The 24,052-nt window shown below is 45.7% G+C and overlaps 1 protein-coding gene across 1 annotated transcript in view; it reads left to right on the forward strand.

Moving 5' to 3' along the window:
* The window catches only part of LOC311341136 (uncharacterized protein), a gene marked incomplete at its 5' end in the record, with an annotated part of 99,317 nt that overhangs the window by 47,406 nt on the left and 27,859 nt on the right, over nucleotides 1–24,052 (forward strand). The window contains one exon of the mRNA XM_084466032.1: nucleotides 12,064–12,165. Coding sequence (XP_084322158.1) covers nucleotides 12,064–12,165 — 102 coding nt within the window. The remainder of the gene's footprint in view (nucleotides 1–12,063; nucleotides 12,166–24,052) is intronic.

Below are 24,052 nucleotides of genomic sequence, written 5' to 3' on the forward strand. Positions count from 1 at the left end.
CTACATGAGTCTTGAAGTGATTGTTAATCAAGGAGAGACACAATGGATGAAAGTGAGGACCAGAGCGTGCAGGTGAAGCTTTGATGGCGAGGCCTTGATGTATGAATGTGTGTATGACTAGATTAGATATACAATCCACAGATAAATGATGCATGTGGAGCTATGAAATATGAAAATGTCATGCCGTGTCGTCGCCGAGTCAATATTAACATTACCGGTTAGGATAACAGCAGATTCTACACGCTGACATTTAGGGGATGATATGCCTCGGTGCTGAATCGCGTGCTGTGGAATGCAGTCCTAGTCTAGTTGAGTTGTTACAGAGCCCTTGAGCAGCAGTACACTCTGAAGGGCTTCAAGGCCCGAGGCAGGCCTCACCTCAAACCAGGATCCCGGGAGCCTGACCCTAACCCTGGAGGGTCACGTAAACACCAACACTCATCTTTCATCTCTTCAACACTAAAATATTTCATGTTTTACAAACACATAAGATTACCGAATCGTATTTTAAGTGGATAAAATACAGTGTTGGGGCAGTTACTTTTAAAAATTAGTGTTTGCTCGTTACTCATTACTTCTTAGAAAAGTAATCCCTTACTTTACTTAGTTACCCTATATGGAAAGTAACTTGTTACCGTTACTCGTTACTTTTACGTTACTTTTATGTTGCTTATTTTCAATCAGTTCGAAATATAGCGAATACCTCCATCCAGTGGCGGTTTTGGTCTGTTGACATCACATTTTGGATGATGGTTGTGGGCGGCGATTCTAGTTTAACGTCTCATGCAATGTTGGGGCAGGGCAGCTCAGCGATCGCGTTCCTCTGTATGTTTACCACATAACCCTGCAGGCTTCAATAAGGTTTTCAATCCGCGCTAACAGTGGATCCCCCGTTCCCTCCCTTGTCCGTTCCATCTGGGAGACGCAGAGGTGAACGCAGAGGTGAACGCCCCCTCCCCTTTACCCTTCTCACACAGCTTCTGTGCACGGCACCTCCTCAGCAAGCAGGGGCGCCTGCAGCCGGAGGGGGTGCCAATATGCCAATTCCCCACATAGTGACAGGATAGATAATAGAAAGATAGAAAATCGCTTCACGGCGCGGATGATTTTTTTTTGCTCGTATGCTCGTGCCGCCCCCAATGTGACATAAAATACGGTAACTCAAAAGTTACCGTTGGTTGCTCCGCCGCGCTTGCCATGATGATTGACTGCTCTGTGCATGCTATTGCTAGTACCAGGCTCAGTGTGGAATGAGCGCCCGCGACTATTGCGCAAGGCAGTGTCGCTGTCAAATCGGTCCCTGGGAAAAGTAACTCTGTGCCCAACTGAAAAAGGAACTACGTTTCGTTACCATATTTTCAGTAGTAACACGTTACACTACTTTTACCCGAAAAAAAAAGTAGTTACGTTACTGTAACGCGTTACTTTGTAACACAACACCACAACACAACACTGATAAAATAGTGTCCTGCTCATTTTTTTTATATATATCTTTAATTAGAACCTCTACTGAATTTAAATTTTGCACTTCAAACATCATTTACATTCAAAATCATTTCAAATTATGAAGGTCCATGTTTTTTTCAAACACATCCCCGCACGGCGCTCTGACGATATTGGTCTATGGAGACGACGGCTGAAATGTTATCTGAAATAAATGGCCAGAGTTGTACAGCAGTGTCAGAGTGGCTCTGTTCCCAGGGGTGGAGCTCCTCAGACAGTGTAGCGTGTTCCTCCACACTCCTCTTAGAGCTCCTCAGTGTAGCCTGTTCCTCCACACTCCTCTTAGAGCTCCTCAGTGTAGCCTGTTCCTCCACACTCCTCTTAGAGCTCCTCAGTGTAGCCTGTTCCTCCACACTCCTCTTAGAGCTCCTCAGTGTAGCCTGTTCCTCCACACTCCTCTCAGAGCTCCTCAGTGTAGCCTGTTCCTCCACACTCCTCTTAGAGCTCCTCAGTGTAGCCTGTTCCTCCACACTCCTCTTAGAGCTCCTCAGTGTAGCCTGTTCCTCCACACTCCTCTTAGAGCTCCTCAGTGTAGCCTGTTCCCCCACACTCCTCTTAGAGCTCCTCAGTGTAGCCTGTTCCTCCACACTCCTCTTAGAGCTCCTCAGTGTAGCCTGTTCCTCCACACTCCTCTTAGAGCTCCTCAGTGTAGCCTGTTCCTCCACACTCCTCTTAGAGCTCCACAGTGTAGCCTGTTCCTCCACACTCCTCTTAGAGCTCCACAGTGTAGCCTGTTCCTCCACACTCCTCTCAGAGCTCCTCAGTGTAGCCTGTTCCTCCACACTCCTCTTAGAGCTCCTCAGTGTAGCCTGTTCCTCCACACTCCTCTTAGAGCTCCACAGTGTAGCGTGTTCCTCCACACTCCTCTTAGAGCTCCACAGTGTAGCCTGTTCCTCCACACTCCTCTTAGAGCTCCACAGTGTAGCGTGTTCCTCCACACTCCTCTTAGAGCTCCTCAGTGTAGCCTGTTCCTCCACACTCCTCTTAGAGCTCCACAGTGTAGCGTGTTCCTCCACACTCCTCTTAGAGCTCCTCAGTGTAGCCTGTTCCTCCACACTCCTCTTAGAGCTCCTCAGTGTAGCCTGTTCCTCCACACTCCTCTTAGAGCTCCTCAGTGTAGCCTGTTCCTCCACACTCCTCTTAGAGCTCCACAGTGTAGCCTGTTCCTCCACACTCCTCTTAGAGCTCCACAGTGTAGCCTGTTCCTCCACACTCCTCTTAGAGCTCCACAGTGTAGCCTGTTCCTCCACACTCCTCTTAGAGCTCCACAGTGTAGCCTGTTCAGTTTAACAAACATTAACGGATGGCCATTAAGTACTCCACAGTTGTTATGCCATGGGTTAATTACTTTAATCTCTTAAAAGGGTAGAATGTAGTTGGCTATTGGGTGTCATCTGTTCATTTTAATTAAGTGTGCTTAATGTTGTGCCAGTGTTGATCGAAACAAGCACATTACAGGAAATACATTCCCTCTCATTTCCTCACGGCTGTAAGATCAAGATCCAAACTGAGTGTCTGAGGTGCTGTCTTCCTTCGTCTGTTGGTCTATATGTTTAAACACTTCTCTTATCATGAAGTACTGATATATTAATATAGATATCTTTATATGTGTGTGTGTGTGTGTGTGTGTGTGTGTGTGTGTGTGTGTGTGTGTGTGTGTGTGTGTGTGTGTGTGTGTGTGTGTGTGTGTGTGTGTGTGTGTGTGTGGGAGTGTGTGTGGATGATGGTTGGTGTAAGCAGCCTCCCCCAGCCCCAGACTCTGATTGGTCTCTAGGGAGTCACCTGTGGTGAGTTATCAGTGTGCACAGGTTAGACCAGCCATCACCACACACACTGCAAGTCATCTATTATTGTCTAAAAATGATTAACATTTAACATCCACCCTGCATCCTTTGCCTAGAGGAGCCCAGTTAAAGTAGTATATATATATATATATATATATATATATATATAAATATTACATATAAATAAATATAGACACTCCAGGGGCTGCCCAGGTAGGCTGCCCCTATCACGCTGGTTCTGAAGCCATCTGGGACCCACTTTGGATGGGGTTGAAACAATTCCCCCCGCCCTCCCCTCGCCCTCCCCTCGATGCCAAGCGGCCCAGGCAACTGGGGTGAGAGTGACGAGTCAGACACACACACACACTGTACACACACGCAGGCACGCACACATGATGGGGCCGCGGGGCTGAGTAAGTCCTCACTTACTCAGCCATACTGCTATACACAGCAGTACTGTGGAAACGTTATGTGGACTGTATAGGTCGCCTTCGCTCATAGCATACAACGCTAGCAAGTCACAGGCTGATCTCAAATAAATCACGCTAGGTAAAACACCAACTTCATGCTCTCTCGCTCTCTCTCTCTCTCTCTCTCTCTCTCTCTCTCTCTCTCTCTCCCTGTCTGTCTATGTCCATCTCTCTTTCCCTCTTTCTCTCTTTCTCTCGCTCTCTCTTTCCCTGTCTGTCTGTCTCTCTCTCTCTCGCTCTCTCTCTCTATCTTTCTCTCGTTCTACCTCTCCCTCCAGAAAATGTGCAAGAACAGAGTAGGACTGCTGGATCCCAGATGATATACTAAGTAAAGTAAAGCCTGCGACCCACTCTGTGTGTTATGAGTGTCTGCAGAATACAGGTTAGCCACCACCACTTCCCAAGACGTTGAACGCATTATTTAGTCCAAGGCTTTCGTGAGGCGTAACTGACGATTCACCCGGTTGGGATTATTTTTTCTTTCCACTCTCACACCGTCCCTGAAACGGCAGAACTATTGAAGGACATACAAGCACAAACGATACAATACAAGCACATGGCAGAAAAACATACCCTTGGCCAGTTCCAACTCTTGAAAAGGTGACTCTCCTGCCCTCTCTCTCTGTCCATCTGTCTCTCTTGCTCTATATATATACACATCTCTTTCTGTCTCTGACCGACTGGTGTGTGTGCGTGCGTGCGTGCGTGCGTGCGTGCGTGCGTGCGTGTGTGTGTGTGTGTGTGTGTGTCAGAGCAGGCCACGCCCGCTCTTATGGGACTGTGTGTGCCATTTTGCCTCGGAGACGAGGGAATCCATCATTACTGCGCCGCAGGACCAGAGCTCTGTCTCCTCATGTCCTAATGTCTCTCGTCCCTCCTCTCTCTCTCTCTGTCTCACCGTCCTTCTCCGTCCTTCTGTTTGTGTTTCTCTGCTTATCATTTTCTCTACTAGAAAGATCTCATTTAGCCGAGCCAAGTCCCATCGCACAGGAGATTGGCGTTTTCCCATTACAGCATACAACATGGAGGGGGGGGTGGAGGGAGGGGAGGGGAGGGGAGGGGCAGTCCAGGGTCAGAGGTCAACGTGTCTTGCTCAGTGGAACAGCGGCCAACGCATGTGTGAACATGAGTGGGTGAATGGGGTCTGTATCACGGGTCTGTTGTGTGTGAACATGAGTGGGTGAATGGGGTCTGTATCACGGGTCTGTTGTCTGTTTGTTCGGTTTTAACTAAAAGGACTGCAGGATAATTTGGGGGGCTCTTTTTGTTGTAAAAAGAAAATAAGGTGTGTGTGTGTGTTTGCACACTTGTTGTTTATGTGACAATAGAGTGTGAGTTTGCAGAATAATATAGATTGTTGTTGTCAGTGAGGCACACATTTGGCAATTGAAGAAACCGATAAAAAGGAGATTTTCACCGGCTCTTACCGCTGTTCCCACCAGCACATCTCTCACCAAAATGGAGATTGCTTCTGTTTATCGACTCTGCCTTCATGCTAATCAAGTCGGTCTTAAGAGAAGCAGCGGAGATGAAGGCGAGACGGAGAGAGAGAGAAAGAGATCTGCTCTTTCCTCTTATTAGCAGTTATGTAAAGCCTTATCTTAATGACATTTGCTTTGGCAGAAACGAAGTACAACCAGCAAGTCCATTTTACTTTAGTGTGGAGCAGAAGAGCTGATAAGCAAATGGAGGGGAAATAAATAGGGACATTTAAGTATTTGTTTAATTGTGAAGATTTCACCCATGTTGTTTAATTTAATCCTTAAACTGGAAGATCTTTATCATGAAGTTAGGTCAAGGTATGTTTGTGTATAAAGTATGTACAAAGTATGTTTGTGTATTTTATACACAAACATACTTTGACCTAACTTTAGGACATAGAGAAACACAAATTTTGAGTTTCTCTATGTCCTAAACGATAGAAATGCAGAACAAGTTGTGGCTCGTTTCATTTGCACATGATAATGTGTGACTCCTCGTCGCATCGCTTCTCCACACTGTTCTGTATGGAAATCATCTTTAATGGGATTGGGTTTTAAACAAAAGGAAGATTTCCAACCCCCCCCCCCGTGTGTGTGTGTGTGTGGAAGATAAGATAAGATAAGATCCCCAGAGGTGAATTCAGGTGTCAAAGCAGCAACAACAATGAGAACCAGACGCAGCTATGCCTCTGTCTTTGTTCTTCACCACTGTTTTCTTCTAACTCCCATAACATACACACAGACACACACACACACACATACACACAGACAAACGGACAGAGACAGACACACACACACACACACACACAAACACACACACACACACGCACTGCTTATTGGTAGATGCCGTTTATGTGTGTTTTTGGGCCACCTGCTGGCAAAGTGGTGCATTACGCTTAAGAGCAATTACTGCAATTGACACTGTGACGTCAAGGAATGAATATCAACGCAAACCATCGTACACGTGTCGACGGAGGTGACCTCTATGACACCCAAGTAGTTTCCAGTCCCTGACTACTTCTCAAGTGTAATTGTGATTGATTGAATGTTGCACAAATTGTATTTTCACATAAGTCTGCCATTTTGAAATTACAATTATAGAGTAAGGCGTGTCCACAGAACAAGTCTCAGGTTTTTTTTTTATGCCGAGCGTTTTATTTTGAATTATAGCAACCCAAACCTGTTCTTCAAGGATACTAATATAGTGGAGAAATTTCTAATCTCGTTAACATTCACAGCTGAGATATGGGCACTCTAAATCAAACTCAAATAAAAATAATAATACTGTTCTGCCCCCACAATTTGTTTTTGCTTTAGACGGCTAGTGGTTAATAATGGCATTGCATGTGTGAGTTGTGTTTCAACCTTCCTGCTTTACCATAGTTTAGCTTGATGCAAGATTCAACTGAGAGCACAGCATGTCAGTTCCTTCTTCCTTTGTTGTCTTGGTCCATGAGTATTTAAGTTTAAAGCATCTGAATCACTTGTGTGGCATAACAATTATGTTTGTTTAATTTCTGAATGTTTTAAAGAAAAAAAACACTTGAGAGTTACGGGCTGGAGTGAGAGAACGGAACCAAACCACGATAATAAACGTTAAACGTGAGCAGCTGGCACTAGACATTGGCTTGGTTCAATAGATACAAATGTACATATACTGATATTAATGAATGTATGAATGGATGAATATGTGTGGGTGGTGTGTGGGGAATATGTCTGACTGGGCTGTGTGTACCCGTGTGTGTGTACCTGTGGGTGTGTGTGTGTGTGTGTGTGGGCGTGTGTATGTACCTGTGTTGGTGTGTGTGTGTGTGTGTGTATGTGTGTACCTGTGTGTGTGTGTGTACCCGTGTGTGGGCATGTGTGTGTGTGTGTGGGCGTGTGTGTGTACCTGTGTGGGTGTACCCGTGTGTGTGTGTGTGTGTGTGTGGGTGTGTGTGTGTACCCGTCTGTGTGTGGGCGTGTGTGTGTACCCGTGTGTGTGTGGGTGTGTGTGTGTGTGTGTGTGTGTGGGCATGTGTGTGTGTGGGCGTGTGTGTGTGTGTACCCGTGTGTGTGTCCCGGGCAGCATGACTAACCCGTCTGAAGCCGTGTGGGTGCCAGGCGCCCTCGCCTGCACTTTCCGCAGCATCCGGACTTACATTGAAACCAGTGGCGGCTGCTGGTCTTTCAAAGAGGGGAAGCTTATTTTCGGCCTACATCATATAAATTGTCAATTTATGTATATGTAAATTATGCTCTCTGTTCCTTTTCAAGGAAATGCTCTGTCATACCAACTAGCTGTCTTTTCCAGTGACTTGACCAGTGTCCTCTCAATGGCCAGCAGAGCTAGGCTGCTTAAACGGCCATGGCCCATTGTGTTATGGGTGTAGGACTTGAGCCGCTTTAAACAGGAGAAGCTCCTTTCTACACCTGCAGATGTAGCTCCAATTGTTGCCACTAATGAGAACAGTTTGTAAAGCTGAGGCATTGCACTGTCCAACTCCATGTCTTTAAGGAACACCAAGAAATCACACAGCTTTCCCCTGTCACCCTGCAAGTCCTGATCTGAATACAGGACCAGAATTCAGACCTCAGGCTCCCTGAATCAAAGTGAAGGCCAACTACCAAAACTATATTAAACTTGAACAAGGAAATGTGGGAATTATGTTAAACTGAAGCAAGGAATTGTGTGAATAAGTGTATGAAATGTACAATGAAAATTGTCTAGCAATTTCGCCAAGCAAATATCAAGAAATAGGTTGCAGTTTGTCTTTCGACTCGCTTGCAAAATCCGCGATGGGACTGAGGAATGAAGAGAGCTCCAGCGACTTTTTATAGTTCAAAATCACTGTCAATCAAACGGCAACTCAGTCTTTCACAGACCCTCCAATCATCACGCAGAAGCCCAGCGTCCAGGCCAGCCCACTCCTCCATTCACCCCCAGAGATGCTGAGCGTCCGTGGGAGGGACATAATCGCAGCATTATCCAATGACCGTTGACTTTCGGCACACTTAAAAAAGCTGTTCTATGCAGCCCCATTGAAGTGGATGACCGCTGAGCTTCAACAGGCAAATGCACTGTGACGCTACAGGAGTGTATGAAAAGGAAATCGAGTCAGTCGACCTGCGATAAGCAGCTGATTCTGAACAAACTCGTCTTCGAGATGGACGTGTTCTGACGCATTTTTAGTCAATGAAATGTTAACACAACAGTATATATTTGACCATTTAATTTTTGAAATTTTAGGGGAAGCTGAGCTTCCCTTGCAGTCTTAGAGAAATCGCCACTGATTGAAACACAGTCCCCAGTGTGGGATCCTCTGATGTGCTGCCCGCTGGCTCGCCTGATACCCCTCCCCCAGGGGCCCTCTCCCCTCTCCCCAGGAGACCTACCCCCAGGGGATGGGCCACAAATGGCCTGCCCCCCGCCAAACGATCCACACCGGACCCCTTGCTGTTCACTCCTTGTGGTCATAACAACCAACGTAGTCATTGTTTTATCATAATAATCATTAATATGACCGTTATCTTTAGTCAATTGATTCATGGAAGATCATAGATATCTCTGTGTGTGTGTGTGTGTGTGTGTGTGTGTGTGTGTGTTTTTGTGTGTGTGTGTGTGTGTGTGTGTGTGTGTGTGTTTGTGTGTGCATAAATTCTCTCTCACCATCTCTCTCTCCCTCGCCCGCTTTCTCTCTCCCTCTCTCTCCCTCACCCTTCTCACTCTCTCTTTCCCTCTGCCCATCTCTCTCTCCCTCGCCCCCTCTCTCTCTCTCCCTCGCCCCCTCTCTCTCTCCCTTGGGTGGTTCCATTTTTAAAAGCTTTGTTGGTTAGTTGCTTCCAGTAATGATAATTCCAAACAACGCAGGGAGCAAAATTCTAGTCTTCATGGATAGTTGAATCTAACCACTGGGGGCCAATCAACCAGCAGTATGTAATCAAGGTTATGAACGCTGTTGTGTGTGTATATGCATGCTTGTGTGTGTGAGAGAGCGTGCACACCTGTGTGTCTGTGTTTGTGTGGGTGGGAGAAAGATGGTAAGTGTGCACACTTGTCTGCGTGTGTGTGTGTGTGTGTGTGTGTGTGTGTGTGTGTGTGTGTGTGTGTGTGTGTGTGTGTGTGTGTGTGTGTGTGTGTGTGAGGCAGCGTGCACACCTTTGTTTATGTTTGTGTGTGCATATTCCTTTTCATCAACCCTATGCCTTGACTTGATGACTGTGTCTCGTTCTCTACACCAACAGTCGGACGCTGACCAGGAGAAGGAAAGACAGGGACAACAGAGCGTGAAGGACAGGCAGGGAGAGAGGGACGGACGTACGGACGGACGTCCAAGACAGGCAGACGGACATAAAGGATAGATAAGCAGGGGGAACGAGGGGTAGATGTTGGGTGGTCTGTGTTGAGGCGGCTGCACAGAGCCCTGAGTTACAGAGCAGGATCCTCTCTCAGTGTTTGTTCCCCACATAACAAGCTCCGCTCCACCGGTTCAGAGCCGGCATCCCGTGGGCAGGACGCAGCGCTCATCTGAGCACGGCGGGGGGGGGGGGGCGACACGGCTCAGACACAGCCCCGAGTGAGGGAAGCTAGGAGAATGCAAAGCGGAAAACACAAATATTGAAATGACTATTTGTTAGCTGAGGAAATCACGGTTAATTTAGCCAATCAATCCGGAGACATGAAAACATGGAGGCCTGCAGAACGCTGACAGTGAAGGTCCAGGTGACCGAGGGGGAGGAGCCATCTTGCCGTACAGGGAGACTCACACACACAACGGAAACCGCAATTACCCAGAATAGCAGCGTGTGTGGAGGCTGCAGGTTCCTGTGGTGCCACATGCGTGTCACATTAATTTACATCAGATAGTTTGATTAATCCACTATGTGTGTGTGTGTGTGTGTGTGTGTGTGTGTGTGTGTCTTCAGTCAATTGTGCGTTAACAGAGTAAAAGAGTCTAAATGGAGTAAACAATGTAAACATGCAAACCCTTTAATTTTTTTTTTTTAATAGTTGGAAATAAAGTGAAGAATTAAAAAAAAGCTAAAGGGATAAAGCTTGAATAAATTTGAGATGAAATATAGAATAAATGAGCTGTTCTGTTATAGTTTGAAATGGTTGAATGGTTGTCCTCCTATTGACTTCCATTATAAAATTCATTGTTTTAAAAGTTGCATATTTAAAAAACTATACATGACTTTAGTAGGGTAAGTAGTAGGGCGCGATTCCAAGTGTCTAGGTAAAAGATTGTGGAAGGAGTTTGTAAAGAATTTGTAAAGAATAAAAAAGAAAGAAAGAAAGAATAAAACTTAAAAATAAATTAATATTGCTATGAATGAAATTAAAAAATAACAAGAAAATAATTAAGATATTAAATAAATGTTGAATTAAGAAAGTAGTGATTTAAAATACAATTGAATTGTAAAATATGAATTGTAAATTGTAAAGGTAAACCTATATCGACTCATTTATATGTGAATATAAACATTAATTTATTTCAGGATTTATTTCATAGCCATATTTATTTGTTTCATAGGCATGTTTGCTCCTTTATTAATCTATTTCTTATTTATATATTTACTGGAATGGTATTCCATAGACAAACCCCAACAAACACCAACAAACCCCAACAAACACCATCAAACACCAACAAACACCATCAAACACCATCAAACACTAACAAACACTAACAAACACCATTAAACACCAACAAACACCAACAAACACCATCAAACACCATCAAACACCAACAAACACCATCAAACCCCAACAAACACCAACAAACACCATCAAACACCATCAAACACCATCAAACACCAACAAACACCAACAAACACCATCAAACACCATCAAACACCAACAAACACCAACAAACACCAACAAACACCATCAAACACCAACAAACACCAACAAACACCATCAAACACCAACAAACACCAACAAACCCCAACAAACACCATCAAACACCAACAAACACCATCAAACACCATCAAACACTAACAAACACCATCAAACACCATAAAACACCAACAATCACCATCAAACACCAACAAACACCATCAAACACCAACAAACACCATCAAACACCAACAAACACCAACAAACACCATCAAACACCATCAAACCCCAACAAACACCATCAAACACCAACAAACACCATCAAACACCAACAAACACCAACAAACACCAACAAACACCATCAAACACCATCAAACACCAACAAACACCATCAAACACCAACAAACACCATCAAACACCAACAAACCCCAACAAACACCATCAAACACCAACAAACACCATCAAACCATTGTCCGTTGTTGTCGGCTGTTTGTTTGCTGTTGTCGGCTGTTTGTTTGCTGTTGTCGGCTGTTTGTTTGCTGTGGTCGGCTGTTGTCGGCTGTTTGTTTGCTGTGGTCGGCTGTTTGTTTGCTGTGGTCAGCTGTTTGTTTGCTGTGGTCGGCTGTTGTCGGCTGTTTGTTTGCTGTGGTTGGCTGTTTGTTTGCTGTGGTTGGATGTTTGCTTGCTGTTGTCTGCGGTTGTCGGGGGAAGGTGTTGGCGTGAACGTGTTGATTGGACGATGCGTTCCGTTCAGTGGGATCCTGCTGTTGTTGGGCAGTGGGAACCTTTAGACTGGTCTGGATCACTGGTCTGCTTCTCTCAAGTCCTGATCACATCTGCCTTGCTCTGCTGAGTACTAGGTTATGTGTGTAGTGACGAAATCACAAACCATTTGTGTGTCTCTCTCTCTCTCTCTCTCTCTCTCTCTCTCTCTCTCTCTCTCGCTCTCTCTCTCACTCTCTCACTCTCTCACTCTCTCTGTATCTGTCTCTCTGTCTGTCTCTCCCTAGGACGGCATGGGGAAGCTCCGCGTCACTAAGGAGGGCGTGCGTCTGGAGGGCGAGTCGGAGTTCCTTCATCCCCTCTACGTCAAAGAGATCCGGTCACGCAAGGTGAGCCCTGGAAACGCTTTTCTCCAACACTTCCTCTCCAAAGCATTGGGTTGAATAGAGATGACGCATGCAACGACACACACACACGCACACACACACACAGGCAGCATCCAGGCGTCTTCAGAGAAACGATGGCTGTGTAATCTAATGGGGAAGTAGCCATGAAAAGAGTATTGCAACAAAAGCAAAGGCGAAAGGAAATGACTGCTGTGTCGGCTGTGTTGGTATGGATCTGTTGGTATGGATCCGCTAACATACCAGCTCTCGGTTGGGGAGGGGAGCTTTCTCTAGCTGAGAACATTTTTACAAAGGCTTATTCAATTAAGAGAGAGAATGAAAGTTGGATGACCTTGTCCTTGACCTTAGTACGAGCATTTATGTTTCTATGACAGCAAGACAATGTGGATACGAAGTAGATATGAACGTACAAATGGTACAAAACGCCCGGGCAAACGGAGGGTACATGAAGGAGACATGAAGAGTCCACCGCCGCTGTCCGGCCGCACAGTAGAGTTAAGGCTTGGAGAGCAAGATTTCTGTAGGAGCCAGAGATTGTGTACGCCAATTTTTATTATATTTTGGTGTGTGTGTGTGTGTGTGTGTGTTTTGTGTGTGTGTGTGTGTGTGTGTGTGTGTGTGTGTGTGTGTGTGTGTGTGTGTGTGTGTGTGTGTGTGTGTGTGTGTGTGTGTGTGTGTGTGTGTGTGTGTTAGGATGCATGCGTGTGTTTGCTTGAGGCTGCTTCTATCCAGCAGCACCCATGTCTCTTTCTGAGTCTCATGTGTACACACTAGCATGTAGTTCCTCTAACGGCCTGTAGGGGTTTTGCGGTATTTGGAAGCAGAATGTTGGGTACAGATCTAGTTGGTCTTCATATTGTGTATTTTGCGGGTCCTGGCGGTTAGATTCATTATAGAGTGAGTCAGTATCAATATTACCGTCTTTGCTGTAGGCTCTTGCCCATCACGGGTGGTTTGTGTGTTTGTGGGTGCGCACACGTGGTTTGGAACTGCGTGTGTGTGTGTGTGTGTGTGTGTGTTTGGTACTGCGTGTGTGTGTTTGGTGTTTGGACTTCCTGGACCCTCCTGGACCTCCTGGACCTCCTGGAAATGATACAGCCCAGAACGTAGGATCTTCTGGGTACAACGTAGCTACTGCTGGCATCCTAGCGCCTGAACCGATGTCTATGGACTCTGTTCAGAGGCGTCCTCCGCTCAGCTGGACTCATCTGGACTCATCTGGACTCAGTTTAGTCTCATCAAAGTTATGAGTGACAGCTGTGAAGCCAATGCGAAAAGATCTGAAGCTACCTAATTGTCAGATTATGTAATGCAATCAAATTTGACCAATTGTGTGTACGTACAACCAGAAAATTTATATTATAGATATAATGGAGTCTTCAATACATCATATCCCCCCCAACAGTGTACCTGTCCCATGTACAGGGTGTGTCTGACATCATCCACACACCCTGCTACCTGTCCCATGTACAGGGTGTGTCTGAGTTCATCCACACACTCTCCCCAAGTATTGTTTTCCTCAGCAGCAGCTGCTGCGTGTCCTAATTACTGTAAAGTAGAATAGGACAAAGCCCTAATCTAATTACAGGTTTCTATCAAGGTTGTGTGAAGGGTGGCCGGCACACACACACACACACACACACACACACACACACACACACACATATCTATGTAGGCACGCAGACACACACACACACACACACACACACACACACACACACACACACACACACACACACACACACACACACACACACACATTGACACACACACATACACACTTACCTACAGGATCTAAAACACCAGGGATGTTTGACCGCATTTGAATGTCATTCATTTTTCATCTCCATGTTAGACTCTCTGCGTAACAGATTGCTGTTCGTCTTTCACAGTGTGACTGCTTTCCATGAAATGGTTTAGATTCATTAGAATAGTTTATTATATTTCGAGGCCGCTCATTTTTCTCAGTAGATTGACCTTCCCCTTAGCCTTGCACTCTTGCCTTACATTCAAAAAGAAAATCCTCACATTTCAACTAAAACCTCCTCCTCTTTATCCCCCTTGCTTTCATGTATTGCCCCTTACAAAGGTTATCTTAGTCTGAACTAGCACACTCTATATTCCCTATAGGCAACACGAATGATGCTCTTTAACTTCCCCATGTCACATGCTTAAGAAGTCTTTCTTTATTTCCCGGAACAGTGAAAGAATATGTAAGGTTACACTTTTAGACATAAATGCATCGGATTCATTCATCCATAAATTTTCTGTTTAAGATGAAAATGTAGATGGATATGCAAGCTATAGAGATTAATCTAGGTTACAGTCGTGAAATACAGCTTCACCCTGCTTCAAAGACACATAGATGTCTGGAGTGAAGAAGAGACATGCTATGTAACAATGTGTCTGAAACACAGCCTTCTGAAGAACATTCATGGGTTTTCCATCACATCAATGCAGTAAACAAGAGAGAGAGAGAGGGAGAGATACAGAGAGAGAGGAGAGAGAGACAGAGAGAGAGAAAGCGAGGCTGATGAAGAGGGAGGGAGCTAACTGATTGAAGAAGAGAGTGAAGTAAAGAAAGCAGTGAAAGAAAAGAGGTGGAAAGGCAGATGAGTATAGGACACAAACGGGCTATGTTAAGAGATAAAAGGAATTGAGAATATAAACTTCTGGTTTTAAAACTCTATAGGTGCTAAGGGATATGCCATCAAACTCAATAACTAGTTCCCCATAGCCCGCAGAGCAGATTGATCTTGCTTATGTTCATTCACGCAGACGCCTGTTGCAAACTAATGTGAATTACTAGGCCTTGCAGATTGGCTGAGAGATGAGCCTCATGCCAGCTGTGAGCATGCTGATATCAACAGCATGTTATTGAAGTTCATACCCACTTAAAACCATGAAGTCATTCTGGTAACACCACTAGCATCAGCTCATGTTGGTTGTATTCTCGTCTCTGTGTTGGAGTTCCTCGTTCACATTCTCCTATTTCTATCAAACCAGGCTGAAAGTTCCCCTCTGCCAATCGGCTCTCAGAGCTTTCTGTCCATTGAGGACATTGCACTTGTACTGCGATGTTCAGCTCACCAAGACAAACTTCCTTCCAAGGACAATAAAGTGTATCTTAAGTACCAAGTCAGGAAAGAGAGAGGACACACTGCTACCGGAATGATCTGCAGGCAGTATCTTCTACTCTGAATAGCAGGCTAAATGAAGGCAGAGTGCTGAATGGCTCCCCCTATAGGCGGTCCTGATGAAGTGTTTACTGAAGTACAGTGGTCTTCATGGTATCTCTGAACCCCTTAGTAGAGAGTAGTTCCACATGTTTATTTAGTGTTCCTGTTGCTTTAATGTGGCTCCACAAATAGCAGTGCGGTAAAAATGCTTTTAAATGCAACTATGAATATGAAAATGATAATGTTTACACACAAATTAGATTCAGCGCATGGCTCTTCCGAGCCTTTGTTGTGTAGACAACAGAATAACTAGCTTTTCCAAACGGTTCTACTTGAATTATTCAGGGCAGTATGAGATGGGGAGCCAGGACTATGGAGAGGGAGGGAGGGAGACAGAGAGAGAGAGCACATTTGGAACCCATGCCTACTGGTTCCAAGTTAATTTGGCTGGCACACACACACACACACACACACACACACACACACACACACACACACACACACACACACACACACACACTTACAAACGTTGGCTCATAATAGCTGGTTGAGCATCAGTGTTTTAATAAGATGTAGTACATGGACGGACGTGGCTGTCATCTTTCAACGATAGCAGGACACTAACGAGCTTGGGCCATTAGACCAAAGAACAAACCTCACAGTTCAGTTCACCTTTAGAATGCACTTCAGAAGAAGTGCTTTTTTGATTAAAAAAAATAAATAAATAAAAATGGTTGAGTGGAGGTTGGCAGCAGAGAATAGAGGAGAAGATGAGGTCTCCTCCTCCTTTATACAGATGTATTAGGCCTTGTCACGCACACACACGCACGCACGCACGCACGCACGCACGCACGCGCACACACACACACACACACACACACACACACACACACACACACACTAACATATCCACACACATGCACATTGATATGCATTAGAAGCTCACAGACAGAAACACAAGATACAGGCACCCACGCAAAGTAGCACACACACACCCACAACATTAATATGCATTTAGGCGAGCACACACACTCCTGCAGGAAGGCACGTGTGTGTGTGTGTGTGTGTGTGTGTGTGTGTGTGTGTGTATGTGTATGTGTATGTGTGTGTGTGTGTGTGTGTGTGTGTGTGTGTGTGTGTGTGAGTGAGAGACATTTTAGGAGAGTTTGGACCGATTGCTGTGAAATGCAATTTTCTGTTTTTCCGAATCCTGATTATGTTAATTTAAATGTACCATTTTTCACACAACAGCCTGGATTAGCATATGTGCTGAAGGGTCAGTGTGACTGTATGCTGGTATTATTTCAATCTAGCGTAGCAATAGACACCGTAATTATTCAGCCTAACTACCGAGGCCAAATCCATTGACTTCCCAGCGGTTATTTTGGCACAAAGTCGCCTGTTTAGCTGCTGAGGTGAGTTTGAATGACATGTTTGGAAATCTGTTTTCTGTGTGTTTGTGGATGTGTGAGAGAAAGAGACTATCGACAGAGCTCCGACAGATACACACACACACACACACACACACACACACACACACACACACACACACAGCAAGTACTGTAGTCTTGCCACTATGCCCCTATAATTGTCCCCATTGGGAGTCCATGACGACCTCTTACCTTCACTGGAGAAACATACAAACTTTTTTTTTTCTCTCTCTCTCTCTCTCTCTCTCTCTCTCTCTCTCTCTATCTCTCTCTCTCTCACACACACATTATTATCAACCATTAAATAATACTACATTACCAAACACATCCTCAGACACACACAGAAACACACACACACACACACATACACACACACACACACACACACACTTACACACTCCCACACGGACCCACAAAGGCTTTTGAAGAAAGGGAAAAACAGAGACTGGAGATGAGGGTGTGTTATAACTATTCCTTTTTTTGATTGATTGCTACTCTCCTCTCCCCCAGCGTCTCCCCGGCCCTCATCAGGCGCCGGTGCCCCCCCCCCCCCCGGCCCCCCGGCCCCCCACGGGTTCAGACCGGGCTGAGGTTGTCCATCTGTGGCGCAGTAATTGAATGGCGGGAAGTTTTTCCACCACATTAGGCCCTCCCGCTCCGTAGCGACGCCTATCGATCCAGATCCGCCACTCTGGTGAACATCGGAAAAAAGTGTAAACTTCAGGGGGGGGGGAGCGGGGGGGGGGGGGGGGGGGGGGGGGGGTGCAACTAGAAAGCCCATAAGTCGGTCCTGATATTTATATTAAACCGTGTTTCGTGGCGAACAGGACAAAGTTTTAGTCCCAGCTGCAGAGTTGTTTATATTTAGATTGTTGCCCTGTAGCCTTATTATAAGAATCACAATCCTTTCATGTGAAGCATACATGAAAAACAGGCAAAATAATAAATAGAAAATGTATATAAAAAGTGTAATGAATGCAGCCTGACCAGTCCCTCCCCCGTCCTGTGACTCACTGACCTGTTATCACACCGGAGAGGAGGCCCACAAACACGGGAACAAGTTCTACCACAGTGGGTGACCTTGATTTGAATATGCGCTGCTCCCCAGTGGGGGGTGCGATAGTAACCGCATCAAACCAGCCCGCCTGCCAGGGGTGGGGACTCTGAGGAGCACCCCCGAGCCGCGGCTCGGGCTTCAGTACTCTCCTGATGTTTGATGGCAAACGGAAAGATCCAGATTCCCAAGCGCCCGTAGGAGAGAAGAAATGTTTTCAGGCACGGCGGAGGTAGGGGGGGGTTCGTTCCCCGGTAGCTTTTGATCTCTCTGGCGGTGGGAACGCTTCTGTTAGAACAAATATAATCCACCTTCTAGACGTACAGCTTTGAATGGAATCATTCTTTTCAAGACGCTCTCGCCCTGCTGTCGCGTAGAAACCGCTGATCCAGGGTCTGCCGCTGAAGCAGAGTTCTTCTCATCATACAATGAGAATAAATAACAAGTGCCAACCACCAGCTCTGCGTCACGCTCTCCTCTGAGCTGCAGAGTGCTGCTGCGAAAGTGGTGGACGAATCGGGTCGGAGCATAATGAATCATGAATCGTTAGGAAGATATTTGTTATTGTTTCTCGCTAGACGAGCAGCGTGTTGAAAGCTGTCAGATATATTAATAGTCCAAACGGCGTGCTAGTTAATTTTCTGCAATCCATTTGAATGTGTTTTGTAACAAACAGCACTAAGTGTTCAGAGATTCCTATTCCCCACCGCTGTGCTTTGAGCAAGGCATTACGATAGCAGCCCGCATTGTTGCTTCCTGCAGCACACGCGCTAAGCACATCTTTGAAATGACCAAGGGAAATAAAGCAACAATAACCTCCCCAGATCCTATCTAATTGAATGCACTAATTTCATGTCTAATCTCATAAACTTCAAATCGACTTATTCGTTCAGCAGAAGCCTCTGTAACGCACGCCGCGCCCCGCAACGGTGCGGCGCCAGTCCGATGCATTGGGGTTCTGATGTCTCTGTAGCTCGGGACCCCCCAGTCCTCCTCCCTCCCACTTTATCACTCCACCGCCACAACCTCCGGGCCCTCTAGCCCCAAACACAAATAGAGGAGGACGCAGACGAGGGCCCTTGGTTCCACCAGCTTGTCAGTCCTGGTGTGTCCTAGCGAGAGGAACCCCCCGCCTCCCCTTCAGAAAAACACCGCCGCCACACGCTAGCGTGTGTGCAGTGAGGTATGGAATGACTCCGACATGCTGTCTGCGGTGATATGTCACGGCGGAGACGGGCGGTCCGCCACGCATGACCGCCCGGGGCTGTGAGCCCTCCTCGCCCGGGCAAACGGAGGGTACATGAAGGAGACATGAAGAGTCCACCGCCACTGTCCGGCCGCACAGTAGAGTTAAGGCTTGGAGAGCAAGATTTCTGTAGGAGCCAGAGATTGTGTACGCCAATTTTTATTATATTTTGGTGTGTGTGTGTGTGTGTGTGTGTGTGTGTGTGTGTGTGTGTGTGTGTGTGTGTGTGTGTGTGTGTGTGTGTGTTCGGTGTGTATAGTGCTGCATAGTGCTGTTAAAATAACTTGGTTCCATCACAATGTACCTGATAATGATTATTTTAAAAACATGGCAAACACTCCAGACATTGTCATTGTAAATGAGACTCTGAAAATTGTAGTCATTATTGAGGTGGGCTGTTGTTTTGATTTGTATATGGACACCTGCTACTACACTAAGCTACTGAAATACCAGCCACTGGTGAATCGTATAGGCCAACTAGGTTACCAATGTAAACGTATATCATTAATCCTTGGAAGCTTAGGCCATATTCACAAAAATGTGGTTAGAGGACTGCGGTTGGGGGGATTACTAAAGAAGGAAGCCAAAAGAGAAATTTCTGCTCTGTATCAGCCACCAGGTAGCATGAGAATCTGGAGGCAAAGATGTTTTGTTTATCCTTAAGTGTTCAGTGTTTAATCACTTAATGTATCATGTAGGCCTTGCAAAGGCTTGTAGCTTGATGAACCTGTCATATTATCAGTATTTCTTCCCAAAATGTTTGGATCTTTTTTTCCCTCTTTGTAAATGTGGATCCAAATAAAAGCATTTAAATGTGTGTGTGTGTGTGTGTGTGTGTGTGTGTGTGTGTGTGTGTGTGTGTGTGTGTGCGTGTGTGACAGGAAGTGAGGGGGATCTGTTAGAAGAAGGCAGATTATGAATCCCTAGCTCCAAGAGATCATTTCATTCTTCATCTGCTAAAGGTCACATCATCATCACAGCCATGGCGACGCCACACGTCCCCCGGTGATACAAAATAACTGAATGGAGGAAACATAAGCGCCTGTTAATTGAGGCTTAAATCAATGCAGGGGGACTAGTCGTCTTGTTTCTGTGTCGTTCACACTGGGGGAGGAGTGCCAGTGTCCAGACTGAGCATTTTATGCTCACGTCTGACGATGCCAGGGAGGCTTGCTGCTGCTGTCAGCATCGGTTACCTCGATGGATCGTCTCCACCACGCTGGAGAGGCGACTCGACGGGGGGCCACGGTAACATGGTGCACCAGCTCAGAGTAATTAGGATACCTTGTTTATCGAAGGGTTTTGTTTGAATATTTTTAAGTAAATATATTTTGAGTTTTGGTTTAGATTATGAAATTAGATTAAAAATAATTGAACATAATTGAACGCATAACTTAGCACATTATATATCACATTATTTAGCACATTACTTACCGTATTATTAGCATTATTTATCGCATTAGCCAGCAACATTTTTTATAGTTTATTTCGCCATACCTGAAAAGTCAACCGGATTGTTGTTTTATAAACAACCTCAACATCAAGTTAAACACTCCATGCGTGCTTTAAAAGAATGTGTGTTGGACAAATCTGTGCCTCCAACCTAATGATGGAATAAGTATGACGAGCAAAGGGTTTGCCATTTCAGAGTGTTTTCCATTCCAGAGTCACTGTGACATTTGACTTTATGTGTGTGCATCTTCATATTCCTGCAGCGACCAATTACAATTAGTAAAACTTGTGTTTTATCATCAGCACTTCCATTTAATTTGAAGGCCCTTATGTCGGTGCCTCAATCCCCTCCAGTCTGTTCTATTTGAAATGGATATCCCATCTCCTCCACTCTTCAAACCAACGGATCACCACCAACGAGCAGCCCTCAGAGGAGAGAGAATGGCGCTTGTGGGAAATGATTCTTCAAACTGGGTTGCACCAGTGTTTCCCCAGCACTCCTTGTGGAGGCTCTGAGAGGTTAGACAGCGGAGATCCTCACAAGAACAAAACACAGGTGAGACGCTCACATACAGGAATAGAGGATCTCCATGTCTGGCTGTCACAGCTTTTGGTTGTGTATTGTGTTTCCTCCGTGCAGCTGCCACTTGTGAATACAGGCCTATCAATGCCGTAAACCCCCCATGAATATTCCTCCAATGAATCAAGCTCATACAAATGGTTGAGGCTGAATCCAAACTAAATGCCTGAACTGCAATCATGTCTTTTTGACTGGCTTAAATCCACCTGCTCCTAAATTGTGTTATAGTGCTCCTTTTCTGTTACCAGTGTAGGCCCATAACCACCAAGTTCATCCATCCTCCCGTCCTCTCTCTCTGTCTCTCTCCCTCTCGCACATTGTCTCTCTGTCAAGTCAGAGTATTGGATTCAGATACAATCAGCCCTGGGACGAGTCAGGGTGCCAGAGCTGGAGTTGCATAGTTACTACGGTTGGACCTTCACACACCAGGGTTAGTCTGGCACTGTTTCCCCTACTTTGCATTTATATTTTTAGCCCCCCACTATGTCAATTCTCCCTAGCCTTAGCGGTGAACACTGGAACTTTTTAGCGTTAACAACCATCTCTCCTTGCACACTGCCTGTCAAAACAATCACAAATTCAAGCATCGAAAAATAAATTTTACTGCATTAATTGAAACAAATTGGATTCCTTGCTTTGAACACTTCCTTGGAGAAGTGCCTTTTCAAACATGGCCTCCTTTCCTTCATAATAGAGTCAGAATACACCCTAATCTGGGGTTCTGTGCAGTAATTGGTGTAATGATCGGGCAAGGAGATAGTTCTCTACGTAATGGGCTTATCATTTTAGCTTTGAGCGAGTTTTAATGATAGCATCGGTGGAGGAAGGAAGTCTTCAGACTCGGGGAGGAAGCGACTGGAAGGGAATATTTTGGTGGAAAAGAGGCATTTGCATGGTTTTGCAAATCGGAATATAAAGCAGTGTGTTAAATCCTAAAGAAATGTGTCGAGCTTAATGGCCTTGTCGAATGTCGAGTGTTATATTAAGGCGTACAGTGGGAGAAAGTTTCTGTGTGAGAAACATCACACTTGGTGAGGGTTTTGGTCTGCATTGAAAATGATGAATCATAGCAAGATGACTAGTAAGATGATAATCCAGGTTTCTTCTTGTGGAGCTGACATGAAGTAATTTCATGTGTCACCTCGTCTGACCAATACTGCACAAGGCCGCTATATACATATACATACACATTATATTTCTTCTAGTGGCGAGAGAGAGAACTACCCAGCTTGCTTTAGAGGGAGTGAGATCCTCTACAGGGACATGAGTCTAGAGGTGAGAGAGAGAGCTACCTAGCTTTAGAGGGAGTGAGATCTTCAGGGACATGGGTCTAGAGGTGAGAGAGAGAGCTACCTAGCTTTAGAGGGAGTGAGATCTTCAGGGACATGGGTCTAGAGGTGAGAGAGAGAGCTACCTAGCTTTAGAGGGAGTGAGATCTTCAGGGACATGGGTCTAGGGGTGAGAGAGAGAGACTTTGGATCTCGATCTCCTTTGTATTTCAGATACTGTTAAATAAACCCATATTTACCCTCTTTACACACTTCTCTTGGTGGTTCTTTGTCGTGTTCTCATGCCTTTAGTGCAAAACGGAAATTGTGTGGTGGAAGACCAGAATGAGGCTGCAATTCATGACTGTGAGGCTAAAACACGCCTGTCTCCTTCGCCAATCCCTCCCTCTCCTCCCTCTCCTCCCGTGGCTCCACGCGTCTCAAGCGCTGCTCTCCTCTCCTCCTCGTGGCCCTCGTGGAGGAGGAGACACGCAGGTGGCGAGGCTGTCCTCGCTGAAGCGTGAACCAAACCAGGCAAAACCAATCAAGTCAGAGCACCATGACTAAGACGGTGCCATGACAGTCACGGGCAGCGCTCGCACACACGCACACACACACACACACACACACACACACACACACACACACACACACACACACACACACACACACACACACACACACAATCAGACACACTGTCACAGTAATACACACACACACACACACACACACACACACACACAAACACACTCTAACTCACACACTAATACACACACACACACACCGCCGCAGCGACCCATCCGATAGTTCATTAGCCAACGAAAAATAAGTCTTTCCTTGTGTAATAACCACTACAACACTCATCTGTGCAGGGGGCCTGAGTACTGCCCCCCGCTCCACAGACACACACACACACACACACACACACACACATACACACAAAGATACACACTTACACACACACACACGCCAATGGTGCCGTACCATTGGCGTGTGTGTGTGTGTAAGTGTGCATGCTTGTAGACACAACATACATACTAACTAACACACATGCAGGGAGAAAGAGCCACAGTGTTGTTGGTGGTGTTGGTTGTGTCACGATGTTGCTAAACTAATAAACACAAAGACACGCCTGACTGCTCTCTGACCACAGGGACGTACAGGAGGCTGACAGGCTGCATGCCCAGTGCACATACAGGTATTAGTATGCATTCATGGGCTGTTTCCACAGAAACGGTCATCACCCATTGTGTGAAATAATTACAGGTGGACTTTAGTATTAATTACTTGGACCTCTGTTTGACATTACGGTGACGAAGCCTCAGCATCACCCAGAACTGTAGAATGTGGACACGCACAGACCCACACACACAACAAAAAACTATAATGTGCACACACACGCACAAACACACACACACACACACACACACAAATCTCTATGATGTGTGCACAAACACATGCACACACACAACTTCTATAATGTGCACACACACACACACAACACTATAATGTGAGCACACACATAAACACAACCAGTGGCGGTTTTAGCTACGGGCGATACGGGCAGCCGCCCGGGGCGGCATTACAGGGGGGGGCGGCACGAGCAAACGAAAAAAAAAGATCCGCGCATTTTCTATTATCGATCATACTCCCCCCCCCC

The sequence above is a fragment of the Micromesistius poutassou genome (genome assembly GCF_964030765.1).
Source record: "Micromesistius poutassou genome assembly, chromosome: 3".
Taxonomy (NCBI): Eukaryota; Metazoa; Chordata; class Actinopteri; order Gadiformes; family Gadidae; genus Micromesistius; species Micromesistius poutassou.